This window comes from Xiphophorus maculatus, chromosome 23 (genome assembly GCF_002775205.1).
Source record: "Xiphophorus maculatus strain JP 163 A chromosome 23, X_maculatus-5.0-male, whole genome shotgun sequence".
Lineage (NCBI taxonomy): Eukaryota > Metazoa > Chordata > Actinopteri > Cyprinodontiformes > Poeciliidae > Xiphophorus > Xiphophorus maculatus.
This window is the reverse complement of record NC_036465.1, coordinates 26,614,058-26,638,132: the sequence shown is the minus strand read 5'-3', so window position 1 is coordinate 26,638,132 and position 24,075 is coordinate 26,614,058. Positions and strand designations below refer to the sequence as shown.

Here is a 24,075-nt window from a genome sequence, read left to right as displayed (position 1 = left end):
AAGTGTGATTTAAACTGCACAAAGGAGCTGCATTTAATCCTGTTTTCAAATGAACTTTTATTTATTTAGGCCTGTCGCAATAAGCGATGAAAACAATTAATCACATAATAAATTAAAACGAGGTAAATGATTAGTCCCGGAACCAGTTGTTACAGCACGATACAAAGAATGCTAAAACATTTTCCTGTGAAACGGACCAGTCTGGTCGTCATCAGAGGTGATGTTTTTCGTCGACCATCACCTCTGACTTGGATACTCACAGCATGATGCTGCCACCACCGTGTTTCACCACGGGTGTTTCGTGTCCCGAAAGCGATTATCACATGACTGCCGCTGCGACGTCCTATTTCTGAGTTACTCTTTTATCATTATGAATTGTTCCAATCCATATCCATTTAAATAATTCTGTTTCTTCGCTCGCAATGACTGAAAACACTGCCTAAATTAATTTCACCGAAATCAGGTTGGACCCCGGATAAGACACGAATCGCCCTGAATTCCCTGCTAAGCCTTTTGTCTCATGCTTTGTGTGTGACAAACACAAAACGCCCACGCAACTGCTTTTAGTGCGAGACCCCCACCAGTGCTTAAATAACACCAGTTCATTCTGTTTCGGATCAGAAAAATCTGTTTGTGTTTTTTTTTTTTTTTACAGTGAATTGAAGTGTGGCTTTTGGAGAGCAACAACCAGGTGGAGTACCCGACGACCATATCTATGTCTTGAGTCGGTTTCGCTTTGGATCTAACTCATTTAGCATGTCAAAAATTCACATGTGAATGACACAAGTTAAATTAATGAGACGCTGCATAAGTAGGGTGACCTTTAACCTCCTGAACTGCTTACAGCTGGGACCAGAATTCACATACACCGAATAAAAAGACATGCATCTATTTTTTTTTTCTCACTGTCTGAAGTTAAATTAAACCAAACTTCTCTTGTTTTAGCTCAGTTAGAATCACCCAAATTCTTTTTATTTGCTAAACACCACAATAACGACAGAGGACGTGTCAGAGATGCATTCATTAGTGTCTTCAAAATCAATAGTTCACATACAGAATCATTACTATCTATTTAAACAACGAGGGAAAACCCAGATGATGGTGTCGTTTCTTAAGAGTCTTCTGATATTTTAACTGACACATTTAAGGTAATTGAACACGCACACCTTTGGATTTATTTAAAATCACGATATGATACGATACGATACAATACGATAATTTGGAACAATTTCCAGATGTACAAAGGAGCCACATCCGTCTGCTCAAACAATTATACACAAGCATAGCTGGGATTGAAATGTCCAAATCTGTCAATCGACCCAAGAACTAAAGCCAAAGACTTTTTAGAAGATTCTGCTGAAAGTGGTAAAGCAGCAGGTGCTGGCATGGACTGAAAAGCCGCTCAGCGAGGAGGAAGCCATTACTCCAAAAGAACAGCCTTCCTTTTTGGAGACCTGTCCTGTGACCCGATGAAACTAAAGTGAAACCGTTTGGAAATAATGACCATCGATACATTTGGGAGAAAAAATGTGATACCTGTAAGCCTGGCAGCGCCATCCCATCTGTGAAGTATGGAACTAGAACTTTTTAAAGTAAATATTAAGCAAATTATTTACTTAAAACAGTCTCCTATATGTTGATGAAAAGTTACTTGCAGGTTTGTTTTTGTCTTATTTCAAATGTACTAAGATGTTTGCACAAGAAACCAGACCAAAAAACACACAAAATCTGTGTTTTTGCAGTCAAAGCTGTTACAGAGGTTTAAGGACAACCAAGCCAGTGTTTTGGCATCACACAGCCTCGTTATCAGTCTGATGGAGACGGCGTGTGTGAGTGAACCCTGACTCAGTTCCACCGGTTCTATCAGGAGGAACGGGCCAGAACTCCAGCAAACCACTGTGAGAAGCTTCTGGACGGAAACCCAAAACGTTTGACCCGAGTCTTACAGTCCAAAGCCAGCGCTGCCAAATACTGAGGAAATGTATTCCGATTTTGAAGACGTTAATAAATAAATCTCAGACGTGATCTGTCTCTCGTTATTGTGGTATTTAGCAAATCGAAATAATTTTGGTAATTCTAGCTCACCTTAAAAGATGTTTGGTCTGATTTAACTGCAGGCAGTTCTTTGGTGGTTGTAAATTTCTGCTTTTTTAGTTTTAAAAAGTGGAACGCATTATGACACATTTTCACAACTATCATCCCCTCTAAAAGTTCTCATTTGCCTAATCCGTTGTTGGAGGTAAAAAAAAAAAAAAAAACCCAGCTGAGATACGTGCCGTAGCTACGGGGGTGTGAACGGTCTTCTGGTGGTCGGCAGATGGAGGAAAAAAAAAAAACGTCTAGACTCCCTTAAAAGCATTTTCGATTATATTACTCCCCAAAAAAACCTTCCAGAAAAAGCCCCTTTCACATTAATTTAAAAAAAATCCCCTCCAACACCTACTGACATGAAATTTTTTTTCTGTCTGATTAAAGCCCAGCTGGCATTTAATCACAGGTCAAATGGCTCTGCAGGACTCGTGGCTCTAGCTTTGACCAACAGTGATGGAGGCGCCACTGCCAGGTGGACCGGCTACGTTTCACTCATTTTTACACCACAACGAGCTATTCATCGAAGATTATTATTAAAGTTTTTACTTTCAGGATACTTTGGACCTCCTGCCGGGCCTGACCTTTAGTCTAGTTATCGTCTCTCGTTGCCGTGTTTGAGTGGGGTTTGAAGTTTTGTCTGCCGGCGCGGCCGAACACCAGCAACCCTGTTGTTTCTACGTAAATGCCGTGGCAGAGAGGCTCGTGCTAACAAGCTTCTGTCCTTGTGTCTTTGCAGCCATCTTGAGTCGGAGCGCAGTGCTCTGAAGAGGAGAGAGTGGGAGAGGAGGAACCAGGAGGTCCAGCAAGATGAAGACTTGTTCTCAACCGGATTTAACCTCTTTGGAGAACCGTATAAAGTAAGAGCAAAACAAACGAACAACAACAACAAAAAAAATCCATCAACAAAACTATAAGCTGGCACAAGTTTTTTTTCTTCTTTTTTTTCCCTTACCGCTTTTCTATTCCCGACAAGAAGTGTGACGGATCTTTTCCTCGGCTTCTTAAACTGCAGAGATTGTGTGGCATGAATATATGAGATGATGGCGGATCATTTAAAAACCTTCATCACCTTCATTGTGATGGTGATGAGTGTCACCAGCTCATAAAAAACGTGATAAACGCAGACGCAGCGTTCTTGAAGCACGCTTCGATTTAATTTCAGCTGGCAGTCTTCTCTTTTAACATTTTAAAGTCTGATGACATAAACATAATTATAATTTTTGTGTTTTGTTTTTTTTATACAGAGGAAACCACTTTAAACTCATTGCCTTGTTTTCTAAATTTGCTTGTATCATAATTAATACATCAGGCTTATGCACTCATTTAATCATCATGACCAACATGACCTGTTTTGTGACGACATTGTGTGATACTTAAAATGCATTGATCACTTTTAAAGAGTATATTAATGGTTTAAAGGCAACATGTTTACTCAATATGGCATATTTTTGACTAAATCCTTTGTTAGAGAAACGATCGAATAAAAATTTATGCATTTGGTGCTAGAGGGTTAAATATAATGACGCATTAGTTATAAAAAGAAAGGATAAAAAGAAGTACATTTATACACAAACTCAAAGTTTTATGGAAAGAAATGGGAGATTTCAGTCTCAAAAGTCAAAAGTTTTCAACTTTTGAAGCAGAATTCTTTTTGTTTGTTTTGTGTTTCTAACTGATATGTTGTTTTTTTGTTTTTTTTAAATAATTTCATATTTTTATTCCTTTTCAAATGAAAATCTTACTACACAACTCTGGAAAAAATGAAGAGACCACTTAAAACTCTGGCCAAGAGGGCACAGAAACGTTTGTATTTCCTGCGGAGGATGAGAAGAGCACACCTGCCCCCGCCGATCCTCAAGACGTTCTACAGAAGCACCATAGAGAGCATTCTGACCAGCTGCCTCTCTGTGTGGTGTGGAGGCTGCAGCGCCTCCGACTGGAAGAACGTGAGGAGAGTGGTGCGGACAGCAGAGAGGATCATTGGGGCCCCCCTGCCCTCCATTCAGGACATTTCATCCCAGCGCTGCGTGTCCCGAGGCCGAAACATCGTCAGTGACCCCTCACACCCCCACCATGGACTGTTCTCCCTGCTGCCCTCTGGAAAGAGGTTCCGCAGCATCCGGTGCAGGACCACCAGGTTCTGAAACAGCTTTTTCCCACTTGCCATCAGACTGCTGAACTCTTAACTGGACTGCACTCAAAATCTGGTCTCCACTTCACACCTTGCACATGTACAGAGCTAAATAACTTCCATTTTACTGTCATTCCTGCACTTTATATTCTATATTTATATTTATATTCATATTTTATACTGTATTTTATTTTATTCTGGAGTAACCTCACAATTGGAAGCTCAAAACACTGTCCTGAGCCGTATGCAACGAAATTTTGTTCTGTATACACCCTGTGTATGCAAAATGACAATAAAGTCTAAGTCTAAGTCTAAAATGATCAGTTTCTCTGATTTTACTTTTTATATATATACAGTATGTTAGAGTAAAATGAACATTGTTCTTTTATTCTGCGAACTACTGACACCATGTCTGCGAGATTCAAAGCGAAAAGATTGTGTTTATTTGCAGAAAATGATAAATGATCAAAATAACAACAACAAAAAATATGCAGAGCTTTCAGACCTCAAATAATGCAAAGAAAACAAGTTCATATTTATTTAGAAACAACAACACTGATGTTTTAACTCAGGAAGAGTTCAGGAATCAATATTTGGTGCAATAACCAGGAGGTTCTCAAAGGAGCTCAGTGCAGAGGCTCTTCATGTTCTCCAGAGCTGTAGGTCATCTGAACTTATGTGAGGGGAACCAAACTCACTGCGATTGATGGGGGGTGTTGACTGAAGGAGACCAAATCAAAATGAGCCTGAATAAAGTATCAGTTCAATGGTCTGCACACTTGCTTCACATGCAAAGCAAAGGAAACGTAGCAGGAAGAAACCACAGACACACACAACTGTATTAGTTAGCATGTTGCCTTCGAGTTTAAACACATAAAATGGAAAGAATGCATTGTCATTGGCTTGTAGCTTATTGCTAGCAGCAGCTAGCATCACAACATCTCGGGTGTAGCTTCATTCCCCGATTGGCTCTCCGACTCCAAATGAAACTCATCATTCAGGTTTGTGAGAAATTTGGGTCGTTTTGCTTCCACGTAGTCGAGCTAACGGTATCTGTACGCTGACTTGCTAGCCTCAGTCACGTGGCTAGCTACACATTACATTATAATGGTACATTTTAAAAAATAATAGTCACCTAAATGAAACTTCAAAAGTAAAACGTGTTCTGAAATAATATGTGTCTGTAATTTTGAAGAACTAGTGTGTATCTGTTTAAATGTAGGGAATGACAGGGAGCCTAAAGCTAAGACGGGGCAACAAGCTAACCGCCATAAGTCTTCCTCATCCATGTTTCCAGCCTTCCTGAGCCGTATGACAGAGAGCTGCTTTTCCCACATGTGATGCTCTCTTACTGCTGTCGGGGAGACAGGTTTATGCTGCTGATTTATCTCTGCTGGAGAAGAGCTGAACATACCTGACTCCAGAATTGAATTTAGGGGAAAGAGACCAAGTTTACAACACCTTAATCAATTAGGACAGGCTGGTCTCCTCCAAGAACGCGGCTCTGTGATTTAGGCTAATATAAAGCTACTCTGCCTGCTGTAAATTATCATTCGAAAGGACTTATTACGGGTGACAAACAATAATGCGAGTCTTCTGTATTGTTTAATGTCGTTCGGTGGATGGGGAAGCGGATAATGTGACTGTTTCTCATCCTCTTTTTTCCCTGAGGCTAAAATCTGAAACAGTTGTACACACAGTTGTATACTTATTATTTTCAGATACCTTTTTTTTTTTTCTCTTCCCTTTCTTTAGCGAAATGTAAACCAGACATGCATGAAGTCCTCGGGCACTGTGCAGCCCCTCTGTGTAAAATTGATTTTGGCTTGTTAACTCTCATTAGCTTCCACCAGGAGCTTCAACACTTGGTTAGACCAGAGCAGCTTTGAGTCTTGACAGAATTTGCACTGACCTGCTGTGTCCAAACACACAGGATGAGAGGCTTTCTTACCGAGATGCTCCTCGGGGCTCGGAGGTCAGTAGAAGCAAATGAGAGGTTGCTCTTCTGATAATGAATCCCATTTTAGGGGCCTCCACACTCCTGGTGATCGTTTCTAAGCCAATTAACAGTAAAGACGTAAGGTCAAGATCTGTGCGTACGAGGAGAGAGGAGGGTTGTGTGTGTGTGTGTGTGTGTGTGTGGCCTGGTCGGTGTGAGGGTGGCGAGGTACCACTGCTGCATGCTAGCGTCTGCAAATAAAATGAATTCAAGTCGTTTGTACACAGGTAGGCTACGTTTCCATCCGGTTGTCATGCTAATTTTGAGCTAACGTTTAAAATGTCGGTAAAAAAAAAAAAGAAAATACAAATTGGGGGGTTCCCGTCTGCTGGTTTGGAGCGAATCAGTCAGGCGTAATTGTGTAATTTCAGATGTTGATGTCACGCATGGCTGTACTAAACAAGAAGTAGAGGTTGAAAACTGGCATGGGCCACACGCTGAGGGAAACTTCTGAGTCAAGATGTCATTGTTCTGTCATGGCAACCAGCTTTGGCGATGCTGCGTCCTGTTCGCTGTAGAACCAGGGTTATAATAGTTTTGGGTTTTCATTGTAGTTCAGTTTCATTTTGTTGTGACTTTTTGTCTAATTCAGTTAGTTTTAAGTAGCTTCTGTCTGGTGTGTATTTGATAGTTTTTAAAAGTTATACATTCAGTTTCAGTTTACTTTTGATTAGTTATTGTCGTAGTTCCAGTTTTTTTTAATATCTTGGTTAATTTTTGGGGTGCAGAATTCAAAAAGGTTGAAGTATTGTATTGTGAACAACCAACTCACCGTGGCGTTTCCTCCCCACTTTTGGTGCCGCCATTTTAGCGTAAATGCCTCAAGGAGGATTATAGAGTACCAAAATTTTCCGACAGCTGACATGAACTGCTTGTGTCAGGGGTCGGGGGTCAATTTCACATCAGCTCAAAAGGCTAATAAATAGATTTATGAACATGAAAATAGAGGACATTACATCTATAATTTCAGTATGACTTACTTAGTTTTATAAACACACCACTTACCTCCAGTTAACTCTTACCACCTGAGCTATCGTAAAAACTTTTAAATTTGATGGAATTTTGCCGTTTCCATCTACGTTTCCTAATCCGATACTTCAAATGGAAACACAGTCAGGTTATGTACGCCAAGATATTCAACTCCTATCCAGTGACAGTGAGGAAGAGGTAGCCGCCGCCATTTTCCTACTCCTTCATCTCCTTCTATGGACTTTTGAATAAGTTTTCTGACTAAAAGATCTTCTTTGTTTTTATCTCAATCAAATCTGCTGCTAATGATGGACCAGTCTGTCTTTTTCTGGCATGAAGAAATGTTTGCTGTCTTTAAACAACTAATTCCATCATGGGGATGTGAATAGAAGATACATCACGGTGCTTTTAAACAGCATTACTGATGTCAAAAGATACTTATAATTCAGATTTTTTAAAAATATACACTAATGCTGTAATTACCTGGGGGGGATTGGATTTCTAACATGGTAACTTTTAGCTCTTAGCAACACTAAGCCTAAATACCAAAGCCCTGAATTTTGGCATTAGATCTAATTTGCAGGAAGCCTTATTACTCAGCGAAGAGACAGTTCCCTGGTAATACGCTGCTGCACAGAGGTTTTTAGGTTCCTCATTAATTACAGTCATTAGCTGAACAGGGAAGCTGTAATTGAAAAGAAAATAATTCTGATAAAAGGGAACGGGTCACTGCATCATTCATAGGGGACAACTTGTTTACTCGTTTAATACGCCTGCTCTTTTTCAACTGTTTGAAGAAATGTCCGCACATTCCTCCAGTTTACACCTCGCTGCTCGCTGTTTTCTTCTACTGATTTATTTATCACACCACACAGAAATGTCATTTTTTATTTTTATTTTCTTATGCTCACTTTGTTTGATCAATTTGCTGTTTTTTTGTTTTTTTTGCCACAGCCTGTTCCCGAGCAATTCCCCCCCGGCTCTGCGTTTAAAGTCTGATCTCTTCTTTCATATCAGCTCCTTTTAGCTATCGGATATTGGATTTGTGGAGCCCGGATGACCTCTGCTTTCTGTTTTTAGTTTTTTGTTGTTGTTGTTTTTTTAATCATGTGTCCGTCACTTCTGTCTTTTTCTTCTCCTCTCTCTCCCAACGTTCATTCTCTCTGTCAGCTATTAGCTAATCCCTCTTCTAATCCTGTTAAGGAGCGTTATGCTGTTAGCAGCTATTTGGGATGATCTATTCACACACTCTTGAACACACGCACACACACACTGAAGTCATACATAAGTATTCATCCTCTCCCTCCCCTCTGTTTTCCATTTTACCTCTCTGTAAATGTGTTTTCTGTTCCTCTTCAGCCACTAGATCTTTTATTCATGAGCCTGAGATGGAGACGAGATGGGCTAATTTATTCACAGCTAACTTGGGTGTGTAGCGTTTGTGCGGGTGTGTGCGCGCAGCAGCGACTTCTGTTAGGATTATTTGAATGCTTTTCCGTCAGTTCTGATGTGCGTCGTCCGTAAATGCGTCTTGATCGTTTTCTTTCTTTCGTTTATTTGCGCGTTTGGAGGTTTTTCTTGTTTTATTAGAGGCGAAACGATGCAAAGGAAAGACTTGATGGGACAGATTAATGATGTTTGTTGCCGTTCCGCCTTCTTGATTAGTTATCTTGAAGTCTGTTTGGGAATATTTCACTCCTTCTGCCTTGTGGTACCTTTTTTTAGAAGGATATTTATGGCCTTTATGTTTCAGGTAAAAAAAGGTAAAAAATAATTATTGACCTGCTCATCTGAGTTTTTGCCATTTGCAATCTCTCTGTCCTAGCTACACTATAAAAATATTAAATAGCAAATATTTTTCCCACTATCGATTACTTTATTAGGAGTAGAGGCAATGAATGAAGCACTGTTTTACTAGCTTTAGCAGTTAGCACTGTTGGTAGCACTAGCAACTAGCAGCCTTCAGACCTCAGCTGTCTATGAGAGCTGACCTAGAGATGACAGAAAATAACTCTGAGATTCCCAGAAGACTTCCTACACTTCCGAATCCAGCGCCTTTAATGGCTGGCTGAGGTTGAAAAGCAAACAGATAAAATGGGTCGACTGTGTGTAAGCAGAAAATGCCATTTTCTTTTAAACAACTTGCAGTATGTTCAGCTTCTGCGACGTCGCTTTCAGAAATCTCACAAATAGACAGTTTTTGTTTGTCTTCTCACAGTAACAACTTCCTAACTGAAGAGTGTTTCTTCTTCAAATCAAACAAAATTGGTGTCACACGTTTGTGCAGAAAAAACTTTCATTTGTGGCGCTATATTTTTAAAGATATTATTCCAAATGTTTCCAGAGGTCATCAAAGGTCACAACAACCCCTTTCTCCACCCTCACACTCTTACAAAATCAAACAAATTTGGTATCAATCAACTGTGCTCTAGACGGTTTAGCTGCACAAACCAGATTTTCTGCTCGCTGCTAATTTCTGGGGACCTCTGGAAACTTTTTTCTTTCGTAAAATTTGAAAGATTATAACGGCACAGTTTTGTTGCTGCACAAACAACAAACATTTGACACCATCTCCATTCAACGTGAAGAAGGCAAGAAGGTCAGCTTCTCTCAGGGTGTTTTTTGAGTTTGGACCTTGCGGGTCACCAGTCAAAGCCAAGACAAGTGGAAAATTGGTTGGTTATAGTTTTCCTCCATTAATTACCCTTTTTATTTATTCCAGTTAGCGAAGATATTTTCTCAAATTTCAGAATTTGCTATTTTGTTAGTTTTAGTTTGCTATAATAACCTTGCTTGGTTCTTGATTTGTTTTCTTTCCACTGATTGTATTTACAGTGTTGTAAGAAAGTGGCGCGGTCAATGCACCAGGCTAAATTGCTTTTACCCCCTAATCTGCCAGTATTGGTGAAGATTGGTCGTTGTGGTGCAAACAAAATAAATCCAAATGCGCATGATTACGCTCCCCCCCATCTCACAGCACCATCATGACAAAGTCCAATATGTCCATTACTTTGGCTGTTCACCAAACCATTACCATTATCAAACTATTACAGACGTCCCCATTATCCTCAGTTATGTGCTAATGTGCAAAATGTCTCATTTTTACAAACAGAACAAATACAAAAAAAAAAGGCCTGCCAAACACGCGGGCTAGCGGCGCAGTGCGAGCGTCGTTACTGTGGCTTTCTCTCTCTCTCTCTCTGTTGCTCCGTGCAGATCCGCTCGTTTTCCGCCGAGGCATGTTAAAACCAGAACACTTTGTGATTTCAGCTCCACCTGGCTCATAAAACTCATGTCAGAACAATTGCTTGGTGGAAACAGAACCCAGAAACTTGTGATCGCCGTGAAACGCAGCTTAAATGGCCCTCTATTACAGCCAATAGTGCCATGGTGTTATGATCATTCGTAATGTCGTGAAGTGTTTGCTGTAACACACACATACTTAGAATTCCCTCCTCTGCAATGAGCCCTCTCCATGGATCATTGCATGTTATTACTCTATTATTTGGTTATTGACTGAAACCGTTTGCATTGGAACAACAAAGCCGCACGCTCAAACGCTCACCTCGAGGAAAAACAACCATCAACATATCAGTCTTTAATTGTCCCCTTCTTCTCTCGCCTCGGAGATCTAAACAGATGATTTAAATTCAATTTTAAATTCATTAATCTTCTTACGGCTTCCTCCTCTCTTTAATTCTCAAAATAAATACAATTTGACTTCTTCTTACCAGCTTTGCTGTGACTCGACACCGCCGCGTTCCTGTTAGCGCCGTGGTAATTGGGCCGTCGGCAACCTCGGCCTTATGACTGGGAAACTCTATTGACCAGATTGCTAATCAGATGTGCAATAAAATTACTGGGCGGCATTTCGCATTGATCTTGCTCACTGGTCCCATTGTTCCACGTTTGTGTGTAATTCACGATGAAATGTCAGCCGTGCGTCGGTTTGCTGTAGATCTCGCATAATTCAGACCCGGCTGATGAATGTTGTCGGCTTTACGGCTCGTTGTTCAGGCTGAAAACATTATATATATATATTTATTGCTTCCTCTGGTAAAGATGTGTTAAAAAAAGAAAAGTCTTTACAGAAATTGTTCCTGTATTGGACTTGCTTCAATCTTACCTTTTAATTTCCAGAAAACCTATTCGAATACATCAAAGGGGCAGCGTTACGTAAAATCAATCAGGCATGTTTGAGAAATCCTATAAGCTCCATGGCAACCATTCAGCTGTGCAAAACGCCTGGGTGGACCTAGCTCCGCCTTCGAGGTTAAATCTCCTCCTTGGAATCTCAGTTTCCAGGTTTCCACCTCACAGAGCAGCCCGGCCCATCACTCCCCACTCAGACTAACCAGCAGCAATCAGCAAACACTTGATATTAGCAAATAAACGAAAGAAAGAAAACGATCAAGATGCATTTACGGAAGATGCACATCAGAGCGATGGTTAAAACTTTGTTAAAGCGTTAATAGAGGAGCCATGTTGTGATGACTTCCTGAAGGCGGCGTTTCAGAAAGAGCAGGAGCTTCTTAAAGAAACAGAGGCCCAATTTCAAGGTGTTAAATTTAATAAATACAGCATTTTTATAACAACTTTAGGTGGCATAGTTACTTGGTTGTGCTATAAAATTGCACAATGTGATCACAAGGTTGTGTATTATGTAATGTGTGCCTGGAAAACACATGATACTGCACCTTTAGAGTGTAGTCATATTAGTAAAAACATTGTTATACCCTGCCACAAGTGGGCAACCATCTTCTTCATCTGGTATTCCTGAAATGCCAAATATAGAACATGCTAAAAATGCCAAATAAAATCAATATGCTTTCATGGACCCAACTTTGGACAAAAATTGTTCAAACTCATCAATTTATCATGTTTTATGTTTGTATACATCAACTATTAAAGTTTATTGGTGCTATGTTGTATCATAATTCCAATCATGATTAAAAAAAAAAAAGTTCACTCTATAACGGTAAACGTTACAATAACTGCCCCCAGTCTCATCTGACTGAAGCTCACAGATCCCATTAAAGTCCCAGTAAAGTAAACCAAACTCCACATTGTGACGGTAAGGTGTTGAAGCCTTTTTCTTTCCTTACCATGGAGACTTGGTGATTACTTGCAACAGTTCTCTACCAATAAAATTTTAAAATTTATCTTGGTTTCCTCAAAAGTGGCTTGCGATTAAAAGAAATGGTTTTCTGCGTGACCTCGTATTTATACCACGTGGTATGATAATCCTTAAGTCTTGGTATAGTAATTAGATGTTTCAAATAAAAAAATGTAAAAAAGCAAACCATACAATACAAACAGTTTTTGCACACAGTTACCAGTTCTGGGACTTTATTTTCCTCTTTTTTTGGCCCAAGAAGAAGAACTGCCCTAGTGTTGATTTTCTTCTTTCTTTCACTGACACTAAATGAGCTGTTAGGCTATTCTTGGGCACCTCTCAGCATTTCCGATAGCAGGTAGGCTGCTTTAGGATGACATATAAGTGAAGGACTGTCCTCCAAACAGTGATTGGCTGAGAATGTGGGGTCAGGGTAATAATGACTCCTGCCCCATTAATTTCACAGGTTCTGCCCGGGATGGGGCCTCTTAAAGGTGGCATTATTTAATTAATCATCTCCTCCTGAAGGCTGGTCAGTGGTCACCCTATCTATCTCTCACTATTCCTTTCCAGATGCGTAGAGAGGGCTGTTCATCAAGTCTGGTAAAATGGAGAAATGGAAGACTTAATTAATGTCCTTTTTCTTCTCCCTCCCTCTGTTCTTTTTCCCTCTTCCTTTTTTTCCCTTCCCTGTCAGACTAATAAGGGCGATGCATTGGCCAACCGAGTCCAGAACACCCTGGGCTCCTATGAAGAAATGAAAGACCTGCTAACCAGCCACTCCAACCAGAGCCACTTGGTGGGAATCCCCAAAGGCAGCGCTGCGAGCAACAACCAGCAGCAAGCGGCGGGCTCCTCCGCCGCCGACAGATCGGCCACAGAGTCCCAGCTGTTCAACGAGGCCTGGAGAGGAGCAGCGGGCGGTGGAGGAGGAGGAGGAGCAGAGGGAAGCGGGGAAAAGAGGACGGGAAGCGGCGCGCTGTCGTCGGCCTCCATGCAGCCGCCCGCCGTCGTCACGTCGTTGTCGAACGCGCCGGCGGCCCCGCACCAGAACTTGAAGAAGTCGAGGAACACCATGGAGTGGTCGAAGGGAGGTCAAGCGACGGGCCTGGTGGTAGGGTCAGGGGCGCCGGGACAAAACGGACAGGGGCAGGTCCCTGCGGCCGCGGCTGCCAGCCGGGGCAAAATGGCTCTTTTAGAGGAGCAGCAGCTGCAAAGGCACGAAGAGCTGTTCAGCTCTCTCAAAGATGAACTGGGTCTGAAAGAGGAATCAAGCCCTTCTTCCTCGTCCTCATCCTCTTCCTCGTCCTCTTCCAGAAGGCATTCGTCCAAAAGCCATTCCCTACCAGGTAATTGTTACCCAACGTGCCTCAAAAGGAATTGCTACTCTGATTCTGTTGCATTCAAGAATATTTCAGTTTTATGGTTTATGTCTACATTTAATATCGGATGGTTTTATACCGCAGAAATTAATAGACTGCTGGCTTGTATCAGTGTTGTGAAGATATAAACATTGAAAGATACTGTAGATGTGTCCCTTACTGCATAAAAGTTTTCCATATTAAACATCATAATAATTCAGGTGTGCTATCCTGTTGCCATTGGCATGTGAGTCCTTTACCATATGGACATACCTTGGTACGTTCATGAACACGAGGCTCTTGGGCCTTGCGGACAAGCAGACCAGAACAGTGTCAAAGCCTGTGGCCATTAACAAAATTAAAGTTGGGTCGGAGCTTCCTCTTGCATCCTAAGGGTGGATCACACAGCTCTGCCTGGTCCGCTTCAGTCAGACTCTAGTTCATTTGCCTAGAAATCCGGTTCGTTTAGGAAGATGTGAATGTGCAAGAGGACCACAAAATTCAACTCTCTAAAAACCTGAGTCTCTGTTCAGTTAAAATGTACCAAGCGAAACGGAGACTGCTCCAAAAGCAGGATGTGGACTAGACCAGAGGGCATTCTGGGTAAATACAACCTAAACAAACATGTGAGTTTAAAGCTAATTGTTCATGGTCTTTTACCGACGCCTAAAGAGAAATCCTACAACTGTTAAAATTTGACATCACACCGTTCTTATTTACATTTTGTGAGGGTGAAAGTTGCGCTCATTGTTTTCTTATTGGTTCTGCAGTTCAGTGGTTCTTGGTGCAGCGCCACCACAGGCGAGGAGGGGAACAGGTTTTTCAAAACTGGTTTGTTTTTTAGCATCAGCTGAAAAGATAACCAATGTTGTAGTCTGACCGACTATCAGGTGTGAAAATTCCCCTAAACTTAAGGTCTGTTTCATGTTTTGTACTTTCTGATACACTTAATGAAATGTAGTTCGAAATCTGAAATATGGAAAATACAGAAAGCCGATTTTTACTATAGAATTCAACAAATAGAAATCGCGACGTATGAAGTACTAAAACCTGAACGGAAATGTTCTACAGCGATTACGTATTCTTGAAAGCAAACGTATTTGTAAAACCTTTTTGTATTTGTTTAAAGAAAACATGAGTGCTTAGTTTCTCTAAAGATATTGCTACAATCTTGTTCAGTCTTCTTTTGAAGCCAACGTTATCTTATGAAATCGATTAAACCATTTCAGCTCAAATCAGGAAGTTTTGTTGTTTTATTAATTAACTCTTTGAGAAAGGCAGTCCTGCCTTTCTCAAATCAAGAAAAGCTTTTACAGATGTGTCTGATTAAAGGTGTAAAATACAAAACATTTTATATCAAAATTCATAATTTGTTGGGGTTTTTTTTATTCTTTCCTGAGTCATGAAGGCTGATTCAATAATTGTAGTAAAATTTTGAAGGGTTCCAATGTTTCAGACCTTCTTGGTAAAAATAATTAAAATTAGCATTTATTACATAACCAGATAATAAGGTTGATTTTGAAACCTGAAAACATCTTAATTCTTTTCAATTTGATTGGCTGTACTGATCTTACTGATCTCTGACGATGAGCTGTTGGTAGGGTTTATTGTTCTCAGGTGATTTCTTTTTCTTCTCTCTCTTACAGATGGCGGCAACTTTCGGTCCTCCACTGTAGACGGTTGCCACTTTAAGTCTTCCTCCAGCGTGGAAAATGTCGGATCTTTCAAAACCTCCCCGTTCGAAAATGAAACAACTTCTCACCTTTCCTTGTCCTCCTCCCCGCTGGCTTCCACCTCTGTTCTGACCACCCCCACGCCCGGTCTGACCACCCCCACGTCTGGTCTGACCACGCCCACTTTCCCACCCGGCTGCCTCTCGGGGAAGCCGATCGCTATCCAGCAGAAGCCCACGGCGTACGTTCGACCAATGGACGGCCAGGACCAGGCGCCGAGTGACTCCCCGCAGCTTAAGCCCCCTCCGGTGGCAACAGAGGGGTTTAGCAGCAGCCAATCTTTTGGAGGAACGTCTGGAAACGCGAAGAACAAGCTGCCAAAACTGAACCTCAACCACACGGGAGAGGTAAGAATTTGGAGTTGGTTACTGTTGATGCATCAACTTTGAAAGAGTCTGTAGACTGAGTCGAGAAAATCATCTTCTTTTCTTTTTTTTTTTTACTGGAAAAGCAAATAAAAAACCTTTACTTTGAAGAACGAAGTAAAACCAGCGGCCTCTCTGGTCTGCTGGTAATCCTATTTAGTATTTATTTTTTTATTACAACATAAATAATCTGTCAGTAAAACAGTAGGACAGAACAAAACTGAAGCCCCTGACTGAATTGACATGCCAATCACCCAGAAGCTTCAACAGAGCATGTTACAGGGCATTCACTATGCAACCTGTGGGCTTTAATGAGTTTACAGGACAGCTTTGAGATTGATAGTTGATCGTTGATTAGCTTTCTATTTTTGTCTGTCTACTGTTCTGTTGGCTTTGTTTAGAACTATCTAATCTAATTGTTCTTTAGATGAAAATGAGTTCCAATCGATTAACCAATAACGTCAGCTTACACCTTCTTTTAGTGTTGTAGTTTGGCTTAAGGATGGCCAGTAGATACAGAAACAAAGGTGGCGGGGCCATACTAGAACAGGAAAAACAAACGATCCTAACAGTGTCCGGAGTGGGATATAAAATGACTTTTATGTGGTTCTGTTTTGAAATGTAAACACTTGAGAAGCTGCTGAAGTTTCACCTTAATAGCACTCACTCGGCATTACGGTGCAGCGTCAACTTCTCAATTAAAAAGGACTGACTTGCTACAAAGGCGAGGATGTGTTGACAGAAAAGCGAAGGGTGTAATGTAGAAAAATTGTAATAAAAAAAATCATGATGCCAATTTGTGTCGCGCCTTTATGATAAGGAAAACCGGTTGACCCTCTTGATTCAAGAGAAAACTCTGGCTTTTAAGAAAAAGGCCGCTTATCGATCAATCGATAAGATCAATCAACTATAGATTAACTCAAAAATCGATAAGTTCCATGCCTACAACTCTTTAGAGGGTCTTTGGAATCTTTTGCTCTTGGCAACCTGGTGTACCAGGATAAGGTTTTCCCATTACTTTAGTTGCACATGCAACATTGACATAGTCCCACTGAGAAAAAAAAACAAGAAGTGATTCCCAAAGAGATCCTTCCAGACTGGGCAGATCTCATTGTACATCCTTAAAATATTTGACAGGCCAAGTGAAACAAATTTATGTGAGACCTGAAAAGTTTTCTACAGATACATGGTACTAAATCAAGCCAGTGTTTCTGGGACAGACTGCTATAAACTAGGTGACTTAAGAGCCAATTCAAAAATGTTGTTTCGTCTTTTTATGCCTGAAGCCATAAGTGAGACGCATTAGGCAGGTACAAGTGGACAAGTAGCAGAAGAAAAATAGTCTTACAAAAGTCTGGAAATACTTGATCAACTCTACTTTAGAAGAGCATATTTTTTAAAACTAATTAGGCAAGTGTAATTTTCAGTACTGAAATTACAAACAGCAAACAGCTATCATAGAAGGTCAACATTAAAATCAGTCTTCTCTGATACTAGCAGCCTTTTTCTTAAAAGCCAGAGTTTTCTCTTGAATCAAGAGGGTCAACCGGCTTTCCTTAACATAAAGGCGCGACACAAATTGGCATCATGATTTATTAGATCGTGTTACCATTTTTCTACATTACGCCTTTCACTTTTCTGTCAACACATCCTCGCCTTCGTAGCACATCAGTCATTTTTAATTGAGAAGTTGACGCTGCGCCGTAATGCCGAGTGAGTGCTATTGAGGTGAAACTATCTACAGCACCATTCCTGCTAAAACAGACCTCAGAGCAAGCTAAACGCCCCACATACCAGAACACTTCAGGCAGAGGTCTGATGACAGGTACAGTCTGTGCTCTGAAATGAGGATGAAATTTAAAGCCCCTTCACTCTGGAGCTACACGACTACTGCTCTGCAGTCCAACTCCATAACCGTTCAAATGTGGCTCCAAGTCTAGAAACATTACTTCCAGTAGGAAGGCAATAATTCTGTCAGTACTCACCAAATATGCCTCCCCCTCAGCTACTTTCCTGACCATCCTTCAATAATGCTATCCCTAGCTGCTCTCAAGGCTCTCTTTACAATATGCAATATATATACATTATATGTGCATTTGCAGACTTTAAGACTTCTCTTTAAGCGCAATGAGGAAAACCTTTTGCATACGACCTGCAGCCTAAAAAAACAATTTGCTATCTTTGGCCAACCAGACTGTGCAATATGGAGTTGTGAGCGCCGCTGCACAACTCAAAGCCCTAATGAAGCCGTGTTTATTAGCGAGGGTGTGTGTGTGGATTGTTTGCTTCAGCAGCTCGTCTAAGAGAGGTGGTGTTATACTTGAACACGATGACAAGCAGTGCCATGTGAAAAAGATCGAATTGAACTGCCTAACCACCGTTTCACCAAAGGGGTCAGCACTGAGTTGGCTTTAGGTAAAATGAAGCAAAAGTAAACAAATTTGCACAAAAATGTCAGAAAAAAAATAAAGATAATATCATAGAGAACCTATTTAGACAGTTCATCAGCATAAAGAAAAGTTGATTTGAGGGTCAGTTACACTTTGGGTTGATCTTTCCATTCGGCTTTCGGCTGATTTCTATTAGCTGTGTTTCCATTGACCATGTAATTGGACAATTTGACATTTCAAAAATAAATAGTCTTTCTGGAAAAACTGCAATTTTGAAAAAACTGTAGGCACTAGGATGAGATGGGGATTTTTTGAGCCATATCAAAATAGTTTTTTTTTTGTTTTTTTTTGCAAAACTGCAATGGAAACTCCATTTTCTCTACAACCAAACGTTACCACTGGCACAAACCACAAAGAAGAATTCGACAGACAGGAAGTAGATGGAGGATGAGTTTTTTTAAGGACTTACCGGAGGAACAAACTTATTCACGTGTGATTTTAATTGCGTTTCTTGTTTTAATGGAAACACTGCAATTGTGAAATTGTGGGGGAGTTTTTCACACTGCCACAGCACTGACAAAGTTTTGTCAGTGGACATTTGTAGTGGGACACAGTTAGTGCCGGGGTACAGGCACCAGATTCGTTGAGTGAGAATTTAAACAACCTGACCTCAGTAGCTCCTGCTAAAGCCGCTCCACTGATCTACAACACACAGATCTGCCAATCGACCACTCATTAGTTAAAGGTTTGCACCGCTGAGAAAGGTTAGTGCCAGAACCACAGAACAAGAAAAAAAGAAACAGTCTGTTTCTCTTCAGATTTGATTTTTATTTAATGGATCAGTTAGAGAACACAGAACTCCGTGATCGAGCATCTTAAACAACCAACCAAGACCCACTTTGCCTGGATGTAAACAAATTATTAGCAAGTTTACAAATATGTCATTCACCTTCACATCTTAGTGCTAATTTATAATCTGTTCATCATTTGACACCCAATTATAAATTCAAATTAAAGACTTTAAAAAAAAAAAACACCGTAATTCAGACATTTTCATAGTGCAGGAACAGACTCCTCCTAATTTAACCCCTTCAATTATTCATGAGCATCTGCTTTAGCTGGTTAACAGTGACACATGCTGTCAGCCTGCTTCTGATGTCACAAGTCCTGTGATGTTTGCATTTTTTTAGACTCACACCCCCCACCCCCACGTATTGTCTGTCCATCTCTGCATCTCTTTCTCTCTCTCTCTCTCTCTCTCTTTCTTTCCGTCTTTCTTTCTTCCCCTCTTGCAGCAGCAGGGTTTTGATGATGATGATGGGCCTGTATGCGTGTGTGTGTGTGTGTGCTGCGTGAGACTCGTTGACAGGCGAGCAGCCATCCATATCGAGAAAGCCAGCTGTTCCTATGCTTTGATAGGACAGATCTGTGTGTGTGTGTGTGTGTGTGCAGCGCTGTAAATGAGCCTGAGCTGGAGCTCGGAGCATATGGCACTAAGAGGGAGATGGAAGGACAAACAGCGGAGGAAGACGAGAGGAATTGAAATATAGTTAACTTTCATGGCCACAAGTGTTTTTGGAGGCTTTGTGGCGTCGAAAGCTTCTGGGAGGGAAGGTGTTGGACTCGATTTGCACTGAAGGTGAAGGGAAGGAGATGAGGAAGAGAGACTCACCTGACAATGACTGGCTGATTACGGCACCTTATCACGGCTGTATTTGTTCTAGTTAGATGAGTTCCTGGATGCGCTCTGCAGCTTAAATAGCAAAAGAGCAGCATGTCGCAGGGCTTTGTGAACCAGAAACAGATGGGACACTTCAATTGCTTCTGCTTCATGCGTCGTCTCTGTAAGCAGAAGTGAAATATAAAGAGGTGATTTAAATGTTCAGACAGTTAGGGACATTTTAATATTAGACTAAGGGTGTTTTCACACCTGATAGTTCGGTAGACTCTGTTTCAAAATAGCAATGTTTGTTACATTTTCACCTGGTGTGGCTGGCTTTCACACAGCGCTGTGTCAAAAAAACCTAATGCTTTGAAAAATCTGTTCCCCTCCTCGCCTGTGGTGGCGCTGCACCAAGAACTACTGAAGGAAACGACACAAAAAAAACGCTGAACGCAGTTCCCTTCTTCATCAGATGTAAATAAAAATGGAGTGCTGTCAGATGTTAGCGGTTGCAGGATTTTTTTCCCTGCTAGCGCTAAACTCGCATGTTTGTTTTGGTTGTATTTACCCAGAATGCCCTGCACTATAGTCTGCTTCCTGGTTTTGGAGCGGTCTTCGGCTTGCTTGACGTTCACACACCAGAGTTCACTTAAACCGCTCTAGTTCAGGCTAAAATTGCTGAACGTTACTTATTGCGCAGAAACTACTGCTCCTAGTTTAAGTCATTTTCCCATAATGCATTGCAACGTAAACAACATAGCAATGTCCATGTGACAATATTTTATTTAAACAAATAAAATCCTTTCAAACATTAAGCTGAAGTGCCTTTGGATTCTGGAGCCGGCTAATGATGCAAAGCACATCAGAAATTCTTGAACTGAATGACTCCAAACATATACCAAAAGAAACTTTCAAAGTGGCCTAGTCCAAGACTGGATCCAAATGAGATACTGACTGCGGTATGGCCTTATACAAACTGTGCTCAAAATCTCCTCTTTGTGTCTGAATGTCAACAGTTATGCAGCTAATGATAAATGAGTCACCAACAAGGCAGTTCAAAGGCCTTCACATAGTAAGATATAAACGTAATACAGTAACCAGTTATGAAACAAACAATAAATGTTACATTTTGTCAAATACCATAATATAAATCAAGAATAATCATCAAATATACATAAAATATATTGATTAATGTTGCATTAACCAAATGCAAACAAAAACAACCAAAGAAGACACAGCCAGTCAATAGGTTAATAACTTCATAGGGACCCAGGATGGTTCTGAGCGTTTTTTCAATTATTGAAAACATAATTCAACTAAAGCTTTTTTGTATTTACTCAGGTTCTCTCTGTCTGGTTTTAAGATTTGTTTGGTGTTCCGTAACACTGATGAGTGACAAAAAGAAATAAAAATAACAGAAAACCCCCTCAAATGTGCCTTATTAAAGATGCGAGGATTAAGCTAGAGACTCGCTTGTACCTCTGGTCGTCCTAAGAGTCCCAGACGCTCCGATGTTCTGTGTAATGTTTTCTAATTGAGTCAGGTGCTACAAATGGGTTTAAAACACTCGATATGTGCCTCGCGGTTCTGCTGTTGAGTGTGCTGTCGGTGTGTTTTTGCGTGACCAAGCGTGTGCAATAAGGCTTTAAACTGCTGTGGAAGCTTTCTCTTAGCGCCATAGGTTTATTGATTGGGGACCTTTATTCCTGAGTGTATGGGAGAGTGTGTATGTGATAGAGCGAGAAGGGAAAGCAGACTGATAACAGTATTGATTGTTTCCTAACGGTTACAGTAGCCTTGAATTCTCTTCAATGAGGATGGAAACGCACACACACACACACGCTCAAACATACATATCTGTTGAGTGAAGGATTTTTCTCCAGCTGCAGCTGTTCTAATGCGGTGATGTCCGCTGTAGCTCCAGAACATTAACAAGCAAGCAAGCAACTAAATGTTGCATATTAGACTAAAACATAACACCTCCACTTTTACGGTGTGAAACACCCGATGCTTTCACTTTCTAGCCGAACCAGTCTGACTGAATGTAATATAAAGGAAACAATAAGCTGAAATCCAATGGAGTTGAGTGAATTCAAGATGTCCTGCATCTTTAAAAAGTCTTAAATTTATCTAAAATTAAGGCCGTAAAAAGTCTTAAATTCTTAAGACTAGCACATTAGCCTTGTATATGTTTTCTCGCCTTACTTTTCTGAGTCGGGCACCAATTAGGCCGGTCACGATAACAAATTTTACTGGACGATCAATTGTCCCAGAAGTTATTGCGATAAATGATATTATTGTGGCCTTGAGACAATTTTCCAGCATTATAACGGTAAAGGCATAATGATGCAAGAACACATTCTCAAAGATGAATAAACTTTAAATTGTAATGAACATTTAACGCTGGAACTGGAAGACATTTCAAATATGCAAAATAAGCAACAGACAAACAAATAAGATGAATTATGACGTCTTTGTAGACAAAATTGCCCTTCAAAAAAAAAAAGACAGCTGGTTGAGGCCAAAGCACCAAACTGAAGTTGTTTGTCATCCAGTTTTTGGTAGAAAGAGAAAAACGATAAATCATGCAAATTAAAATGATTGAACTTGTTTTAATTTATCATGCGATTAATTGATTTATTGATTCTTGTGACAGGCCTAGCACCGACATCTTCATTGTGTCCTGTAGCTTGAGGCGGTTGAGGATAGCGCTAACTAGCGCCACGGCTGAGTCATGAATATATCTCATCTAAGTGTTTGCATCCGTCGCTATCAGGAGTTTTTCTTGTCACGTATCACACGAAGAAGCTTATTCACGTGTGATTTTAATTCCTCTGTATGTTTAATCGAAAAACAGCGGTTGTGAAATTGTGTTTCTTTCAACTTTAGATTTGCGCACATTTGCGATGGAAACCCAGCTAATGTGACTGGTCAGACGGGAGAAACGTGAACTGTCGCGAAAATACAAACTGGCGTTAAACTCCTTTCTAATACAAGACGTTTAACACATAACTCAGAAGCGCAACGTCTGAAAAATAAAGACCAAACACCAGTAACTCCCCCGTCTAACATCAGAGCTTTCATCAAAGCGTTCGGCAGCTCGCGCTGTTCGCTGCGTTCCCATCCAGGTAAGCAACACTCCAGTCGACCGGATGTTCATGTGCATTTGTTAAACCCTGCCAGCAGTCTAGCAAGAAGGTTTACATGGAGGTGACGGGTGACATTTCCAACAGTGCCCGTGACAAGTTTCATTTACATGTAGTTCAAAGTATGGGGCTGATGTAATTTCACACTGATTTGGAGGCGTGCGCCGGTGTTTTCCGTCAGCCGCGCGGCGCGGGGGACACGCGGCGCCTCCCCACTAATGTAGCGGTAAATAAGAAGCAGGCTAGACTAAGACCTTCAGTCAGTAATCACTGGGAGGGGAGCGCTAACCAAATCATCTCTGCTCTCAGAGAAAGCATTCATGTATGCCTTTTTGAATGAAAAGATTCAGCCTTTATATAGCCCACTGGCTGGATGAAAGGAAAGCAGTAATACACACATTAATAACACCAGATGTCAGGCTGTGAAGAAAGCCGGGCGGGAGGCGAACTTCCCAGGAGACTTTGGCTTCTTTACCTTTAAAAAAATTAGCCTACCATTATTTACAGTTATTTACAGTCGAAACCAGATATTTACGCCTTATGAATAGACTCACAGTCAGACTTTAAATCAGATTAATCCATCTCCTGTTTTAGGTCAAAATGTCAAAAATATTTTGATTTACAAATTGATTTGAGAATTATTTGAGAGAACTTTTGATCATTCTGGCAATTTCAAGAGTTTACCTGCAGCAACGTAGTATTTACTATTATATCTTTTAAATGTTAAGACTTGATCAAAATAGTTCTTCCTGATAACTGACTTCGGTTTATGTCTTGCACCTCTTCAGATCTGCTGACTGGTTTTATATGGAACTGAGATCGACTCTGTTCCTTGAGGGTTTTGGTTGCGTCCAGTTGGAAGATCTTTTTGTGTCCAAGCTTCAACTTCCTGGCTGCTCTGCCCTGAGATGTCGCTTTAAGATTTCTACATGTGTGTTTCTCCTAATGCTGTATCTCAAAGGGCAGAATTATGGGCATTTTTTTTTTTATTTAAAGAAAAAACAAAATAGAATCCTTCTGTTATTATTCCAGCATTTAGACTGTCTAAATGATTTTTGCTACAATGCAAAAACCCCAACAATTTTAGCAAGTATTTTTGGTCTAGTTTCTA

General features: G+C 40.7%; 1 protein-coding gene across 2 annotated transcripts in view; it reads left to right on the top strand.

Annotated features, from left to right (window-relative positions):
- aff2 (AF4/FMR2 family member 2) overlaps window positions 1-24,075 on the top strand; it is a 204,845-nt gene that overhangs the window by 66,876 nt on the left and 113,894 nt on the right. For both annotated transcript variants that reach the window (XM_023328782.1, XM_023328781.1), the window contains exons 2-4: window positions 2,828-2,948; window positions 13,004-13,655; window positions 15,314-15,747. In XM_023328782.1, the coding sequence (XP_023184550.1) occupies window positions 2,828-2,948; window positions 13,004-13,655; window positions 15,314-15,747 (1,207 nt within the window). The remainder of the gene's footprint in view (window positions 1-2,827; window positions 2,949-13,003; window positions 13,656-15,313; window positions 15,748-24,075) is intronic.